At 40.7% G+C, this 18505-nt stretch overlaps 1 protein-coding gene across 1 annotated transcript; it reads right to left on the bottom strand.

Moving 5' to 3' along the window:
• Positions 1 to 1855: 1855 nt before the first annotated feature.
• LOC131906520 (killer cell lectin-like receptor 2) lies at positions 1856 to 17370 on the bottom strand. Its single transcript, XM_059257135.1, has 7 exons — positions 17256 to 17370; positions 8866 to 8925; positions 7974 to 7985; positions 7578 to 7793; positions 4601 to 4743; positions 2978 to 3081; positions 1856 to 1952 (listed from the first exon to the last, which is right to left on the bottom strand). Exons 1-7 carry the CDS (start codon positions 17368 to 17370, stop codon positions 1856 to 1858), a joined length of 747 nt encoding a protein of 248 aa, XP_059113118.1.
• Positions 17371 to 18505: the final 1135 nt, after the last annotated feature.

Here is an 18505-nt window from a genome sequence, read left to right as displayed (position 1 = left end):
TGAATGTTACTTTATCCATGGGATTTCAATTTGCCAGCATATAGGTCAGAGAGAGAGAGAGAGAGAGAGAGAGAGAGAGAGAGAGAGAGAGAGAGAATGAGAGCACATATGACTATGAATGGTTGTATGAGTTTCTTGACCTAGCTTAGCAACTATTCATTAAATCTGAAATGGTATTTTATAGAAAATAAATCTTTTCTAAACATAAATTCTTCTGTCTACACAAAACAACAAACACTAACCAACCAAAAGACAAATAGAACCCCAAAACTGCATCGTAGTTCTTAATTGTGATGTCAAAGCAATGGAACATTGAAATGGTTTGTCCTAGGGATGATGAGTCAGTTATATGAGTTATTATCAGCATTCTGGATTTGGTTCTTGTGTCATTCGGGAAACAAAAGATGATTCCTCAGGGCTTGGAACAAAGGGCATCCATTCTCCAGACATGAGCTGCTGTGTTTAGAAGGAAGGGAGAAAGCTTCTGGTGTGTTAAGTTAGATTTTAGTAGATCATTTCTTCCCTTTGCAGCTCCTTGCCATATTTGCTCAGCTGACTGAGTCCTTTGGTTAAGACATTCAGTCATTAAGTAGTCACAAATCATCACAGGATACCAACAAAGATGACAAAATGTTCCATTTTTACTTTTCCTTCATACTGTACATAAAACCAGGGAATTTATCCATTCTCTTTTCACAGATACAGGGGTGGTTTCTATCACAGTCATCTTCATGTATACCTCCAAAACTCAGATATGCACAGCCTCCAATTTCCTGTAATAATTTCACTGTTGTCAAATTACTGTAAGCAAAACATACAATGGGCAGTTATTAAAATTTGAAACTTACATTGATGTGATGTAGGCCATGATTTTAAAAACAATTTTTATTGACCAAAATATACAGAATATAGAATTAATTATGTTTTACTAAAGGTTTTTTGTTTTCTCTAAACTCATTTAAAAAAAGTCTTGAGCCAGTGACACAGATCAGTGGATAGAAGACATTGCCACCAAACTTGACAACCTGATTTCAGACTTCGGATACACAGAGTAGAAGAAGAAAAGTGACTTCTTCAACTACCACTAAACACAGATGTGCTGTGACATGGGATCACATATGCATACATTCACACAAAAATAAATAAATGTAATAAAAATCAAAATAAAAATGTTCTCTTGATCACAATTGAGGAGAGAGAACTTGACTTTTGGTGGGTAGGGAGGTGAGGAGGATGTGGTAGGTGTTAGAGGGTGGGAAAGCTGATCAAAATATATTCAATTGAAAAATGAACATATAACCATAAAAAGAGTTAGAACTACAGAAAACATGAGTTATTAAATGAAAATCGAAGTATAAAGCAGGGGATACATCAGAGGAATTATTGGTCAGAGAGACTGCAGAGGTCTCCATACCAGCACAGCATATTGCCATTACCTTTGGTTACCAACCATAACTACGTGGTAAGACCTGATTGCTGGTATACCACACACTGTGATGTCAGAACATAGAGAAATCAGTTTCAAATCAATCAGGAAACTTCTTTCCTTGAGCTATTTTTCAAAGGATAAGAAAGGTGGTTTGCAGGCTGCTGGGGGAGAAAAGACATGAATGTCTTACCCAGCACTGGGGCCTGCATGGTTCAGTGCTGACCTGCTAGGCAAGATGTGCCCAGTGGTACCATTGTTATAGGATAACTAAGTGTTTTCTTATTAGTGTTGATCTTTACTATATAAGTGATATTGTGTTTGCTACTGTAATCTAAATGAAAAGCCCATGAATTTGGAGGTTAAGGGCCCTAGGGTGGAAACTGCTACAATTATGTTGATAAGTGGGCATGTAGTCAAATTGTACTCTCAGTACATGTGTTTATGGCCAAGACCTGGGCTGTTCTCGACCTTGGTCAGAGAAGCTTCTTTTGCAGTAGGCAGTAATCGGTACAGATCAGCAAAACTAGTCAAAGTTCAGAAGAGAAGAGAAAATGTGTTTAGCCCTATGGGGACATTTTCAACTCCCTCCCCTTCAACACCATCCCAAGACTTAGGGAACAACAGGGAAGAGAAAGTGGGAAAAAAATATAAGAGCCTGATGATAAGAAAAGCTCTATAAAATCTTGCAATCTGGACATGACAAGGCTTTCCCAATCACAAACTCACAGCAGCTGTGGTTACCTATATGAGACCAGAAAAAGATCAAACCAGCCAGAATTCCAGCATAGTTGGGGAGGGGACCTCTATCTCTTAAGGAGATAATATTATTAGGTGACTGCTATTGGAAACGGGAGACACATTCTTTATTAAGGTTGTGGCCACTGGGAGGTATCCTTGCTCCAGTGGATGCCCTACAAACATCCACCAGTGAGTGGACAGCATCAAGTAAGAAAACATGAGTTAGATGGGAACACCTTAGGTACAGTCTGGAGAAGGTTGAGAAGGCATGAAAAGGATTCTATGATCATATTTCATTCTGTATATGTATGAGATTTTTAAGAAATGGTATTAATAAAGAAAATCAATGAAAAGTTTTCTATCAGAACGAACTTAGAGCTTATAGACTACAGCAACCTTGAAATGAAAAGTAGATATGCATTGCATATATATTGTGCTTTTATATTTATAAATTAATAATTATAAAAGCTAACTACAGAAACAAGTCAAGTGTATGTTTAAGATACACTCATAATATCATTCATGATGATCAAGTTATTTCACATGATCTTAATCTTTGTTTTTTTTGTGCCCTCTGTATCTTAGAACACACAACCCTGAGTTGTGTTCAGTATTATGTCACTAGCAGTCAGTTTCTAAAACATTCCTCTTCCCTGTCTAACACTTGCTCAAACACTGTCTTATGTATCTTGTCCTGACCTGTGAACTCCATAGAAAATGAGGAAAGCCATGTGAAATGAGAGAAAAGCCTTTGCAACCCTCCTCCCAACTGTGCAGCACTTTTCGAGTGTGAAGGTTCAGGAAACTCACAGTTTAGATGGGCCATCGCCAGTCCATTGCCATTCCCCTTTGCTTCCATTATATTTTAATCCAATCCAGTATCTGTTTGTAGTAAGCTGGGACTGTAAGAACTTCTGTAAGAGAAATAACACATATTTTGATAAAATGTCTGTCTGGTAAGAAAAGAACAGGATAACAGGTTCCACCTATTCTTATATCAGTTCTCTGCTGTCCAGTCCTCTAGTCCTTCAGTCCCTCCAAGTTCATTTTTAAAGTGATTTCCCACTAGTAGCTCATTTATGTAAAAACCAATGACAGTTACATAAATTATTTAAAATGAAAACTTCAGGTGTCTAGAGATACTGGATTCATGAAATGATTTGTGACTGTGTTTCTCAGAGAAAATATCATTGTGTAGCCAAGGTAGACATTGAACTCACAATCTCCCTGCCTCAGACCCTGGCTCCTTAAGTGAGCCCAACATTTTATGAAATTATTCAAATACACATTTTAGAAGACCACAGAAGCATGTGGGAAGTGTTCAACTTAAGTGACCCCCCTGTCTAAAAAAACTAATTAATCCAGATGATATATCCAAGTCCTCTGTGAAAAGCTGTACGCTATCCTCCATGTTCCAGCAATGAAGCCATGCTGTTACTTAGATCTCAAAGTGACAGAACTTGAGGAAGTGTGAGATACTTGGAAGTAAATAGTGTGTCTTACATGTGACACATGAGTGGAATGATACCTAATAAAATTACTGAATATATTTTATGATATAAGTTTAAATTTACCCATGTTTACTGTATCAAATGAAAAATTATATCATTACTTGACATTAAAATTTATTTTATGCTGTAATTATTCAGACATGTATTAAATTGGTGAAGAAATTGTGCATCATATTCTAAATGACAAAGTTTTTAAGATGATTATTCAACCATTTCTCTAGAAAAATACCCTCTATGTATTTGAAGAAACTTTTTTAGTAATAAAAGTAAACAGTTAATGTCAGGATCCTGGCCACTTGTTTTCCTTGTTCATTTCCAAAGATAGTTTTTTTTTTATGAAATATAAGAATATTAGGAAGTAAATATTATGGGCAGATTCAGTGAAAATCAACTAAAAGGAAAAACTGTTTAATGCCCGGTTCTCATATAATTTCCATTTTGCAGACTGGCCCAGATCTCAGTTACTTTCTCTACTGTCATCCAGTTACCCATCTCAGGCAATCTCACTCACTTCTGGATTGCAAAGAGCAAACTCTGGACCATGGTCTCTCTGGGTGTAGGTGGCACTCTATGGAGATAAATAACTGTCAGTTACAAGATGTGCTATACCAAAGGGCTAAACTTATTCAGGTAAAACATGCTTCTCTGCAGGATTAGTTTGCAGATTCCTGGCAAAGGGAGGAGATTGTAAAGACAGGATTGTCTCTTTAGTAATGAGTCTCCTCATAACACCACTAAATAGGAAGTAGGAAGGAGTGGACTAGAAAACTCTTACTGTATGATTTTTACTCGAATTACAGGAAAACCACGTACAACTGCTGAAGGACTCTTTTTTTTTTTTTAATATCAGGGCTCAATATTTCACTATCAAGGGTTAGAGAAGGAGTCTAAGAATAAAGAAGCATGTAAGAGTCTATGATACCAGTTCATCATCATTATCTATCTTCAAAAGGGATAAGCTGCAGTCCTGGCAGGTCTGTTCACTTCCACTCCAGCATTTATTGTCCATGATGAAGTAATAACATTTTATGCCACGGCAGAACAAACGTCCTTCAACAGGTTTCCCTACAACAGATAATACGATGGTGAAAATTTTTATTTTCTGTTATTCTGTCATTAAGGCTATGGTGATATTTTGTATATGCTTGTCTGAAGATCTAGGGCAGAGCTAGTCATAGAGTTAGCTGTAGAGGCCAGGCAGTGGTTGCACACACCTTTAATCCTAGCTCTATAGGAAGAGGCAGATGGATCTCTGTGACTTCAAGGTCACCATGGACTACAAGAGATTAATCCAGTCTAAAAGAAAAACAGAGCCAGGCAGTGATGGCTCACACCCTTAATCCCAGTACTTGGGAGTCACACGCCTTTAATCTCAGAACTAGGAAGGTTGAGACAGGGAGAGATATAGCTGGGCAGAGAAAAGAATATAAGGCAAGTAGAGATAAGACTCAGGGGCATTCAGTCTGAGGATTCATGGAGACAGGATCTACCCTTTTTGGCTGAGGAGTTGGTGAGGTGAGAAGTGGCTGTGGCTTGTTTCCTCTGATCTTTCAGCATTTACCTTGATATGTGTCTCTGGGTTTCTATTATAAGACCTATTAGGATTTGCGCTACAGAAGAATGTATTTATTACACATCTATAACTAAGTAAAACACTCACAGCTCTCAAAAATTGAGACACTAGAATGCTGAGACCCCTGCACACCCATGTTCTATGCAGCACTGTTTATAATAGAGATATGGGTAAAATTTAAGTGTTCATTATGGATGATCAATAGAGAAAATGTATCATATACACACAAAGGATTACTATGTATCCTTGACAGGGAAGAAATCCAACCAGTCATGATGACTTATGCCTGCCTATAAGCCCAGCACTCCATAGGCTGAGGCATGAGGTTCACCTCTAGTTTGAGGTCAGCCTAGGTTAAGCAGTGAATTTCAGGCCAGCCTTGGATATATATGGTGATTTCCAAGGCAGCTTGGGCTACAGAATGAAACCATTTTTACATCTAACCCCTAAAGAGAAATCCTGACCTAAGTGACCAACTTTGCAGTAAGAGTCTTCCAGATGACTCCTGACTGCTGTTCACTTAGTGTCAGGACTAAGTGTCCTGTTATGAGCTGATTCATTACTAATGAGACAGCAGGCCTTTGCAATAACTTCCCTTTCTCAGAAGTCTACAAGAAAGTCTTTCAGAGAAGCATGGATGAACTTGCATATAGAATGCAAAGTGTGACAAACTAGGGCCAGGACCATACTTTTTGATTTCACTCAGATGAGGTTACAGCACAGCCGAGTTCTAAGAAGCAGAGGTTTGTAAGATCCCAGGGGCTGGAGGGAGGGGAAATGAGCATTTGCTGCTCAGAGGCAGTTACATGGATGATGCAAGGCTAGATATGCAGAATGCACTGTGCCCACAGTGGCCCACATGCTACTGTACATGTACAGCCGTGCTGTGGTCTATGTTAGATGTTCTTAACTTAATAGAAATAAGAGACAACCAAGGAAGCTTTTGATGGTTATTTCCTGTTCTCCTGCCTTCAAGTGTACACCCACATGCCCAAAATATCAAATTTGAATACATTAAAACGTGTGTAGTTTACATAGCTACAACCTCTCAATAAGATTTATTTGTTTGGTCTGTGCTGGGGAACCCCTTTCTCTATTAATAAACCTTTATGTCCCACCCTTGTTTTTCTGAGAAGAGGTATCATCACTCTGTAGTTCAGGCTGGCTTGGAATTTGCTGGACACCTAGACTGTCCTCAAATTTGCAGTCTTCCTACCTCAGTGTTCTAATCACAAGCATTGCAGAATCATGCTGCCACTTAGAGATGGTAGTTTTATTTTATTTTATTTTATTTTATTTTTTTTCGAGACAGGGTTTCTCTGTGTAGCTTTGCGCCTTTCCTGGAACTCACTTGGTAGCCCAGGCTGGCCTCAAACTCACAGAGATCTGCCTGGCTCTGCCTCCCGAGTGCTGGGATTAAAGGCATGCGCCACCACCACCCAGCCATTATTTTATTTTAAAATCATAATGTAAAACAGTTTTGATGAGTCTGGAATGCCTCAACGACTATTTTTGGACTTTATCTTTTTCTCTGTCACATATTTTAAAATTTACCAGTTTTAAAGATATTATTATTCCTTGAATAATGAAGATTGTCAACCCCTGCTATCATGCACAGTGAGATCATGTTCAAGAGTTCTTTGTGAACATTAACTTTTGAAAAAATACTTAATAATGAATGATAAAGTGTGTCAGTTAATGTTAACCAGTCACGATGAAAGGAAAGAAAGATTCCTTGTAACGATTGATATTTCATCTCTGTGTCATTCAGTGACAGAGATACACCAGTGTGGGCACCATGGAGAAGCTCCCATGTGTGCTGCAGTGAGCTTCACTATGGTCACACACAGGCCAGCTCTCTGATACCAAGACAGAAGGAAAACACACACACACACACACACACACACACACACACACACACATACAATTGTTTTTACGACTACACCCATGTAAATGCTTTAAGTCCATTTCACCCTAAGAATTTGGTAAACACTCTCTTACTGGAAACTTCCACATTCTGTCAAAAAAAAAAGTGGGAACTCAGATTTGACCTCTCATGAAAATGACCTGAATTCTCAGCTCTGCTGACTTGAGCTTTCATCCCCTGGGAGCAGTCGAAGACAGGATGGCCACTGAGTTCTAGAAACTAAGATTTTCCTAATTCAAACAGGGATTTCCAGGGCTCCCGGACCCTCCATGAGACAAGGAAACCCCACCCATTAGCTCAGGGATCACCAGCATTGTTAAATGCTAACTCGACTTCAAATATTCTGGAGAAGAATCAGTACAGAATAATGCAATTCTTTATTCAAGATTCCCTTCTTACCTGTGTACTGTACGCAATCTAAAATGATCTTAGTTTTCCCACAGTGTCTGTTCTGTTTTCTGTTGAGGGAGTCTGGTTCCTTCTGATGTTTGAGATCATCATACTCTCTAGATTTATTTCTCAGTATTTCTTCCTTTAAGTAGTTGTCATTTTTCAGGATGTGATAATTTTGAGTGAGGTTGTTTAGAGATTTTTGCAGTTCATATTTTTCTTTTTCTTTTTTTTTTTTTTTTTGGTTTTTCGAGACAGGGTTTCTCTGTGTAGCTTTGCGCCTTTCCTGGAACTCACTTGGTAGCCCAGGCTGGCCTCGAACTCACAGAGATCCGCCTGGCTCTGCCTCCCGAGTGCTGGGATTAAAGGCGTGCGCCACCACCGCCCGGCCATATTTTTCTTGACTATACTGAAAAACTAAAATTACTAGCAGACATAACTCAAAAAATGCCCATAAGGAGTAAATATCAAATTTATGATTAGAGAAAAAAATTTCATGTTGACAACCAACATATATCATCATTTTAATTGCTATTTAAACACTAAAACAGTAATTCTTCAATTAACTCACTATAAAATGGAAACATGAATTTCTCGCTATTGGTAACTTCAGGGTAAACTACGTGAAACAGCTTAATAATATTACGGTGGAAACTCCATATGTCCTGATTAATTCATGGCTTTCACAGCACAAAACTAACAAATAAATATGTAAGTGAAATGTTCAGAGAAACCTAGCACAACATGAAAATTTGAACTAAGAAATAATAGCACAGTTATCACTGGAGCAGATGGACTACCCACAGGAGGACAGACAACAATATGCAGATATACAGCTGTGGTGGAGCCCGGCCCATCAGCGGTTTTCTCTAAGGATGTGATGGCATCAAATGAAAGATAAAGATGAAGTTCCAGAACTTCTAATTCTGTGTACAGATTCAGTCTTTTCACTTAATCATGTTCTCAATATGGGCTGAGGGAAAGTCCACAAAATGGCATAATTTATTTGGGACAGCTTTTTCTTACAGCATGTATATGTCAGTTTCATAATCACCTGAGTTCCCAAAGCAGAATATCACCAACACATCTATTATCAGAAGGAACATGATCATGAGTAGGACAGGATAAGGCAGTCCAAGGCAGCCTAGTTACTGTAATGTCCAAGAGTTCAGGGGTCCAGAGAAAACAAAAAACTTACAAATTCTCGAACACCTAGAATGTCACCTGGTGACAAAGTAATGGACAAACTGGTGTCTGTTGGCATTACCTGGGCAAACGATGTATTTGAATTACTCACTGTATATCAGCCACACTGAGATTGCCATCATCAGAAGTAAGCAGAGGATCCCAAGAGCCACTGCAATGAGATGTAAGGAGATTAAACATTCCTAAAGACATCAAAATCATCACCAGGACTATCCCATGGTCCACCACTAGCCATAACTTGGGGTATCATATGAAACAAAGGGATGGTACCTCTAATTTTTTTTTTTTTTTTTTTTTTTTGGTTTTTCGAGACAGCGTTTCTCTGTGTAGCTTTGCGCCTTTTCCTGGAACTCACTTGGTAGCCCAGGCTGGCCTCGAACTCACAGAGATCCACCTGGCTCTGCCTCCCGAGTGCTGGGATTAAAGGCGTGCGCCACCACTGCCCGGCCGGCTTCACATTTTTAACCATATTTTGATAAAAACAACTGAATCTTGGTTTCTCAGATTTATAAAAATGTATTCAAGGCAGGCAAGGTGGCCCACAACTGTAATCCCAGAACTTCAGAGGCTGAGCCAAGAGAATCGAAGATTCTAGGCCACCCTTTGCTACATAGCACAGTCAAAATTAGTCGTGGCTACTTGAGACTCTGGCTCAAAACAACAACAACAATAAAACAAAAAACAAAACAAACAAAAAACAAAAAAACAAACAAACAAACAACAATTTTAAAATAAACTAACACAAAGCAAATAAATTATTGACTTTTCCAAGTCTCGTGGGCTATTTTTAAACAAGTTTTAACTCTTCACTTCTTTTTTTTTTTTCCAATTTAAATGCTTCCTTTTATTAGAGATATTTTGGTAACATGTCTCTTCATATCATTACAACATAAACTAAGACAGGTTTCTTTTTTTTTTTTTTAATTTTTTTACTTTTTTTTTTCACCTTCCCCCCAGCCCGCCCCCCATTCCAATCTCCTCCAGGGCAAAGCCTTCCCCACAGACTGAGATCAACCTGGTGGACTCAGTCCAGGCAGGTCCAGTCCCCTCCTCCCATGCCGAGCCAAGGGACCCTGCATAGGCCCCAGGTTTCAAACAGCCAACTCATGCAATGAGCACAGGACCCGGTCCCACTGCCTGGATGCCTCCCAAACAGATCAGGCCAATCAACTGTCTCACCCACTCAGAGGGCCTGATCCAGTTGGTGACCCCTCAGCCATTGGTTCATATTTCATGTGTTTCCGTTTGTTTGGCTATTTGTCTCTGTGCTTTATCCGACCTTGGTCTCAACAATTCTCGCTCATATAAACCCTCCTCATTCTCGCTAATTGGACTCCCAGAGATCTACCTGGGGCCTAGTCATGGATCTCTGCATCCAAATCCCTCAGTAGTTGGATGAGGTTTCTAGCACGACAATTAGGGTGTTTGGCCATCCCATCACCAGAGTAGGTCAGTTCGGATTGTCTCTCGACCATTGCCAGCAGTCTGTTGTGGGGGTATCTTTGTGGATTTCTGTGGGCCTCTCTAGCACTTTGTTTCTTCCTATTCTCATGTGGTCTTCATTTACCATGGTCTCCTATTCCTTGTTCTCCCTCTCTGTTTTTGATCCAGCTGGGATCTGCCACTCACCCAAGCTCTCTTTCCCTCGACCCTCGCCCTTCACTACCCCCACTCATGTCCAGGCTGTTCATGTAGATCTCATTCCATTTCTCTGTCGTTGGGCGATCCCTGTGTCTTTCTTGGGGTCCTGTTTTCCAGGTAGCCTGCCTGGTGATGTGAGTAGCAGTCCAGTCATCCTTGTTCCACATCTAGTATCCTGTTATGAGTGAGTACATACCATGTTTGTCTTTCTGAGTCTGGGATACCTCACTCAGGATGATTTTTTCTAGATCCATCCATTTGTCTGCAAACCTCATGATGTCATTGTTTTTCTCTGCTGAGTAGTATTCCATTGTGTATATGTACCACATTTTGTTTATCCATTCTTCAGTTGAAGGGCATCTAGGTTGTTTCCATGTTCTGGCTATTACAAACAACGCTGATATGAACATAGCTGAACAAGTGCTCTTGTGGTGTGGTTGAGCATTCCTTGGGTATATGCCCAAGAGTGGTATAGCTGGATCTTGGGGGAGATGGATTCCCAATTTTCTAAGAAATCGCCATATTGATTTCCAAAGTGGTTGTACAAGCTTGCATTCCCACCAGCAGTGGAGGAGAGTTCCCCTAGCTCCACATCCTCTCCAGCATAAGGTGTCTTCAGTGTTTTTGATCTTAGCCATTCTGACAGGCGTAAGGTGGTATCTCAGAGTTGTTTTGATTTGCATTTCCCTGATGATTAGGGATGTTGAGCAATTCCTTAAATGTCTTTCAGCCATTTGAGTTTCCTCTGTTGAGAATTCTCTGTTTAGTTCTATAGCCCATTTCTTAATTGGACTGTTGGGCATTTTGATGTCTAATTTCTTGAGTTCCTTATATATTCTGGATATCAGTCCTCTGTCAGATGTGGGATTGGTGAAGATCTTTTCCCATTCTGTAGGCTGTCGCTTTGCTTTGTTGACCGTATCCTTTGCCCTACAAAAGCTTCTCAGTTTCAAGAGGTCCCATTGATTGATTGTTTCTCTCAGTGTCTGTGCTACTGGTGTTCTATTTAGAAAGTGGTCTCCTATGCCAATGTGTTCAAGACTACTTCCTACTTTCTCTTCTAGCAGGTTCAGAGTAGCTGGATTTATGTTGAGGTCCTTGATCCACTTGGACTTAAGTTTTGTGCACGGTGATAGATATGGATCTATTTGCAGCCTTCTACATGTTGATATCCAGTTTTGCCAGCACCATTTGTTGAAGATGCTTTCTTTTTTCCATTGTGCACTTTTGGCTTCTTTGTCAAAAATTATTTGTTCATAGGTGTGCGGATTAATGTCAGGGTCTTCAATTCTATTCCATTGGTCCACATGTCGGTTTTTATGCCAGTACCAAGCTGTTTTTATTACTGTAGCTCTATAGTACAGCTTGAAGTCAGGGATCGTGATGCCTCCAGAGGTTGTTTTATTGTACAGGATTCTTTTGGCTATCCTGGGTTTTTTGTTTTTCCATATGAAGTTGAGTATTATTCTTTCCAGGTCTGTGAAGAATTGTATTGGTATTTTGATGGGGATTGCATTGAATCTGTAGATTGCTTTTGGTAAGATTGCCATTTTTACTATGTTAGTTCTGCCTATCCATGAGCATGGGAGATCTTTCCATTTTCTGACATCTTCTTCAATTTCTTTTTTCAGGGACTTAAAGTTCTTGTCATATAGGTCCTTCACTTGCTTGGTTAGTATTACCCCAAGGTATTTTATGTCATTTGTGGCTATAGTAAAGGGTGATGTATCTCTGATTTCCTTCTCCGCTTTTTTGTCCATTGTATATAGGAGGGCTACTGATTTTTTGGAGTTGATCTTGTATCCTGCTATGTTGCTGAAGATGTTTATAAGCTGTATCAGTTCCTTGGTGGAATCTTTGGGGTTGCTCAAGTATACTATCATGTCATCTGCAAATAGAAAGCTTGACTTCTTCCTTTCCAATTTGTATCACCTTAATCTCCTTATGTTGTCTTATTGCTCTAGCTAGAACTTCAAGTGCTGTATTGAATAAGTATGGGGAGAGCGGACAGCCTTGCCTCTTTCCTGATTTTAGTGGAATCGCTTTGAGTTTCTCTCCATTTGATTTGATGTTGGCTGTTGGCTTGCTGTAAATTGCTTTTATTATGTTTAGGTATGTTCCCTGTATTCCTGATTGCTCCAAGACCTTTATCATGAAGGGGTGTTGGATTTTGTCAAATGCCTTTTCAGCATCTAGTGAGATGATCATGTGGTTTTTTTCTTTGAGTTTGTTTATATGGTGTATCACATTGACAGACTTTCGTATGTTGAACCATCCTTGCATCCCTGGAATGAATCCTACTTGATCATGGTGGATAATTGTTTTGATGTGGTCTTGGAGTCTGTTTGCCAGTATTTTATTGAGTATTTTTGCATCAATGTTCATGAGGGAGATCTGTCTGTAGTTCTCTTTCTTTGTTGTATCCTTGTTTGGTTTGGGAATCAGGGTAATTGTAGCCTCATAGAAGGAGTTTGGTAATGTTCCTTCTGTTTCTATTGTATGGAACAATTTAGAGAGTATTGGTATTAACTCTTCTTTGAAGATCTGGTAGCACAGGTGAGTGCCCTAGCTTGCCCCCGACCCCATCCCTGGGCACCAGCCACTCCGGGGAAGACCTGCCCAACTTGGCCCCAGGTTCTGGTCCCCGGGCAGGTGGCCTTCTAGCCCCACCGGGAAGAATCCCCTTCTCCAAGACCCCTGGAAGACCCTGCAGTCTCCACGCCCTGCCCCCACGCCCATCTGCCTGAGCCCCAAGCCTCTTCCTGAGACTTAGAGGCCGGCCCCAGCTCCCATCTTGCCAGGACTTCCCTTCTGAAGCACAGGTGAGTGCCCTAGCTTGCCCCCGACCCCATCCCTGGGCACCAGCCACTCTGGGGAAGACCTGCCCAACTTGGCCCCAGGTTCTGGTCCCTGGGCAGGTGCCCTTCTACCCCAACCGGGAAGGATCCCCTTCTCCAAGACCCTTGGCAGACCCTGCAGTCTCCACGCCCTGCCCCCACGCCCATCTGCCTGAGCCCCAAGCCTCTTCCTGAGACTTAGGGGCCGGCCCCCAGCTCCCATCTTGCCCAGGACTTCCCTTCTGAAGCACAGGTGAGTGCCCTAGCTTGCCCCCGACCCCATCCCTGGGCACCAGCCACTCTGGGGAAGACCTGCCCAACTTGGCCCCAGGTTCTGGTCCCCGGGCAGGTGCCCTTCTACCCCAACCGGGAAGGATCCCCTTCTCCAAGACCCTTGGCAGACCCTGCAGTCTCCACGCCCTGCCCCCACGCCCATCTGCCTGAGCCCCAAGCCTCTTCCTGAGACTTAGGGGCCGGCCCCCAGCTCCCATCTTGCCAAGGACTTCCCTTCTGAAGCACAGGTGAGTGCCCTAGCTTGCCCCCGACCCCATCCCTGGGCACCAGCCACTCTGGGCAAGACCTGCCCAACTTGGCCCCAGGTTCTGGTCCCCGGGCAGGTGCCCTTCTAGCCCCATCGGGAAGGATCCCCTTCTCCAAGACCCTTGGCAGACCCTGCAGTCTCCACGCCCTGCCCCCACGCCCATCTGCCTGAGCCCCAAGCCTCTTCCTGAGACTTAGAGGCCGGCTCCCCAGCTCCCATCTTGCCCAGGACTTCCCTTCTGAAGCACAGGTGAGTGCCCTAGCTTGCCCCGGACCCCATCCCTGGGCACCAGCCACTCCGGGGAAGACCTGCCCAACTTGGCCCCAGGTTCTGGTCCCCGGGCAGGTTCCCTTCTAGCCCCACCAGGAAGGATCTCCTTCTCCAAGACCCCTGGCAGACCCTGCAGTCTCCACGCCCTGCCCCCACGCCCATCCGCCTGAGCCCCAAGCCTCTTCTTGAGACTTAGAGTTTGGCCCCCAGCTCCCATCTTGCCCTGGATTTCCCATCTGGAGGAGAGAGAGAGAGAGAGAGAGAAAGAGAGAGAGAGAGAGAGAGAGAGAGAGAGAGAGAGAGAGAGGAGAGCACCCATCCTCCCCCGGACTTCCCTTTTGAACAAGAGCTCCCATCCTGCCCCGGACTTCCAATTTGGACAAGAGAGCTCCCATCTGGACAAGAGAGAGAGACTTCCTGAATCTGTCAGCTCTGTCTGAACCAAGTGTGCGGATAAGGCCAGGAACGAACCACAAGGAGATGGGCAGACGTCAAGGTAGAAACACATACAACAAAATGAATAGTAGTACACCATCACCAGGCCCTAGCCCTCCTCCAACACCTAGACCTGAACATCAGAAATTGGAAGAAGCAGAAGAAAATAGCCTTATGAATGTCATCATGAAGAAGCTAGAGGCTCGTGTAGAGGAAAAGACAAAAAAATGTGAAGAACGCTGTAAACAACTAGAGGAAAGGGCAAACAAATTAGAAGAAATCAAAAAAGTCTTGGAAGAGAACAATAAAATACTGAAAGAAAATCAAGAAAAATCAATGAAACAAATGAAGGAAACAGTCCAAGACCTGAAAAGGGAAATAGAAAAAATGAAGAAGACACAAACAGAGGGAATGCTGGAAATAGAAAATCTGAGAAAACGATTGGGAACTTCAGATGCAAGTATAATCAACAGAATGCAAGAGATGGAAGAGAGGATCTCTAGCGTTGAAGATACAATAGAAGAAATAGATTCATCAGTCAAAGAAAACACTAAAGTCAACAAAGTCATGAACCAAAATGTCCAAGAAATTTGGGACACCATGAAAAGACCAAACCTACGAATAATAGGGGTAGAAGAAGGAGAAGAATACCAACTCAAGGGCACAGAAAATATATTCAACAAGATCATAGAAGAAAACTTTCCCAACTTAAAGAAGGAAATGCCTATGAAGATACAGGAAGCCTATAGAACACCAAACAGACTAGACCCCCAAAAAAAGTCCCCTTGCCACATAATAATTAAACAATTAAACGTACAGAATAAAGAAAGAATATTAAGAACAGCAAAGGAAAAAGGCCAAGTGACATATAAAGGCAAACCTATCAGAATAACACCCGATTTCTCAATGGAGACTTTGAAAGCCAGAAGGTCCTGGACAGATGTAATGCAGACATTAAGAGACCATGGATGTCAGCCTAAACTAATATACCCAGCAAAACTTTCAATCCTCATAGATGGAGTGAACAAGACATTCCATGACAAAGCCAGATTTAAACAATATTTATCCACAAACCCAGGCCTACAGAAAGCACTAGAAGGAAAATTCCAACCTAAGGAAGTCAGATACAACCTCGAAAACACAGGCAATAGATAAAGCCACAGCAGTAGACCCCAACGAAGAAAAGTACACACACATCACCACCAAAAAATAACAGGAATGAACAATCACTGGACATTAATATCTCTCAATATCAATGGACTTAATTCACCTATAAAAAGACATAGGCTTACAGAATGGATACGAAAGCAGGACCCATCTTTCTGCTGCATACAAGAAACACATCTCAAATTCAAAGATAGACACTACCTAAAAATAAAAGGCTGGGAAAAGACTTTCCAATCAAATGGTCTTAAGAAACAAGCGGGTGTAGCCATCTTGATATCCAGCAAAATAGACTTCAAACTAAAATCAATCAAAAGAGATCAAGAAGGGCATTACATACTCATCACAGGAAAGATCCACCAAGATGAAGTCTCAATTCTGAACATTTATGCCCCAAACAAAAGGGCACCCACATATGTAAAAGAAACATTATTAAAGCTTAAATCACATATAAAACCCCACACATTAATAGTGGGAGACCTCAACACTCCACTTTCACCACTGGACAGATCCCCCAAATCGAAACTTAACAGAGAAATAAAGGACTTAATTGATGTCATGACTCAAATGGACTTAATCGACATCTACAGAACATTCCATCCTAACAAAAAAGAATATACCTTCTTCTCAGCACCCCATGGAACCTTCTCTAAAATCGACCACATACTTGGTCACAAAGCAAATCTAAACAGATACAAAACAATTAGAATAACCTCCTGTGTTCTATCAGACCACCATGGTCTAAAGTTGGATTTCAACAACAACAAAAACTACAGAAAACCTACAATCTCATGGAAACTGAACAATACCCACCTGAATCACCAATGGGTTAAGGAAGAAATAAAGAAAGAAATTAAAGACTTCCTAGAGATCAACGAAAATGAAGACACCACATATCCAAACCTATGGGACACTATGAAAGCAGTACTAAGAGGGAAATTCATAGCACTAAACGCCCACATAAATAAGCTGGAGAAATCTCACACTAGTGACTTAACAGCACACCTGAAAGTTCTAGAACAGGAAGAAGCAAAGTCTCCCAGGAAAAAATAGATGCCAGGAAATTATCAAAGTGAGAGCTGAAATCAATAAAATAGAAACAAAGAGAACAATACAAAAAATTAATGAAACAAAGAGTTGGTTCTTTGAGAAAATCAACAAGATAGACAAGCCCTTATCCAAACTAACCAAAAGACAGAGAGAGAGCATCCAAATCAACAAAATCAGAAATGAAAAGGGGGACATAACAACAGACATTGAGGAAATCCAGAGAATCATCAGGTCATACTTCAAAAACCTCTATTCCACAAAACTGGAAAACCTAAAAGAAATGGATAATTTTCTGGATAGGTACCACATACCTAAATTAAATCAAGACCAGATAAACTATTTAAATAGTCCAATAACCCCTAACGAAATAGAAACAGTCTTTAAAAGTCTCCCAACCAAAAAGAGCCCAGGACCAGATGGTTTCAGTGCAGAACTCTTCACTTCTTTCCCCTGTGATCACCTACTACCAGCTGACCATCAGTAGTAAAGCTAGGACCATCTTCAACGTCTGGTGTGTACAGTGAGTTGGAGGGGAGCATTCACTTTTGTGTCCAACCTCTCTGGGACCTTGAGTCTCTTCAGGCCTGATTGGATTCTGTGACTCCGAGGAAGACTCAAAAACTCTTGAGTTTAAGTAAATCACCTTCTGATTGCTCATCTTGGAAAGAAGCAATGAGGTTTAAATTAAAACCTTGCCTTGGGATGATATCTAGGTAAAGAAAAAATTAAAATGTTCAAGTTTATAATATTCTAGAATTTGATGCTGCGGTAGGGTAGAAGTTTAACTCCTTTAAAGATCTGAACTCTCCAAAGAGTATGGACAGTAGCTGACTTCCACAAGATGTGAAAAACCTTTTTAACTAGTGGTCACATCAATGGTTGTTAAGAGGTATGGGAAAACAGTTTGAATTGCCAAATACAGGATTGGGTAGTGACATGGCCGTAAGAATACTTGACAAAACTGGTGCCAGCTTAGTAACTGACATGATTTAAAACTATTATTAATATGTCAAAAATTCAAAACTTGCTTAAAACTAAATCTCTTTGCTTTTAAAGCATTTCTAAATGTTGTGATACACACATAGATAAAAAATTATCTTGTTGTCTTTTGACCACATTTACAAAGTGTATGCCAGAAACAATGTCCAAAGGATTATATGAAAGGAATACTACCGGAAATTAAAATTCCAGATTCCAGATGTGATAACAAAAGTCTCCTGAGTAAAAGCCAAAACACCTGTATTCATAATCACAAATGATCCCATGGACATGAACATTCCACACAGAACAGTATAGTGTATGATGTTACTCAAAGACCCTATATAAAAATAAAATTTCTACAGTGGTACATGCCTTTTGTCCCAACACTCAGGAGTCAGAGGCAGGAGGGTCTTTAAGGCCAGAACATCTAATTATCAAACTTCCAAATAGCCAGAACTACAGAGAGGGATTCTGTCTCCAAAAAAAAAAAAAGAAAAAAACATGAAAATTTGTCACTAGGCATCATAAATACTCATAAATTATTCATTCTTAGGATACAAATTATTAAATCATAAGTACTTATGATTTACCTTGCTTATTCCATTAAATATTATTTAAAGGGGCAACAAATAAACAGGTAATATTAAAAAATTGTTGATGGACTCAATTCATTTCTAGTACATCTAACACATTTTAATTGATGAAATTTTCTAAACTCATTTACACTTTCCTTAATTCTCTAAAAATAAAATTATTTCCTATTGTAAAATTCTGCAAAGTGCATAAGAAAGTAAATAAACCACTTGAACTAA

Source organism: Peromyscus eremicus, chromosome 3 (genome assembly GCF_949786415.1).
Source record: "Peromyscus eremicus chromosome 3, PerEre_H2_v1, whole genome shotgun sequence".
Classification (NCBI taxonomy): Eukaryota; Metazoa; Chordata; class Mammalia; order Rodentia; family Cricetidae; genus Peromyscus; species Peromyscus eremicus.
The sequence above is the reverse complement of the archived record's forward strand: the minus strand, read 5'-3'. Positions and strand labels throughout refer to the sequence as shown.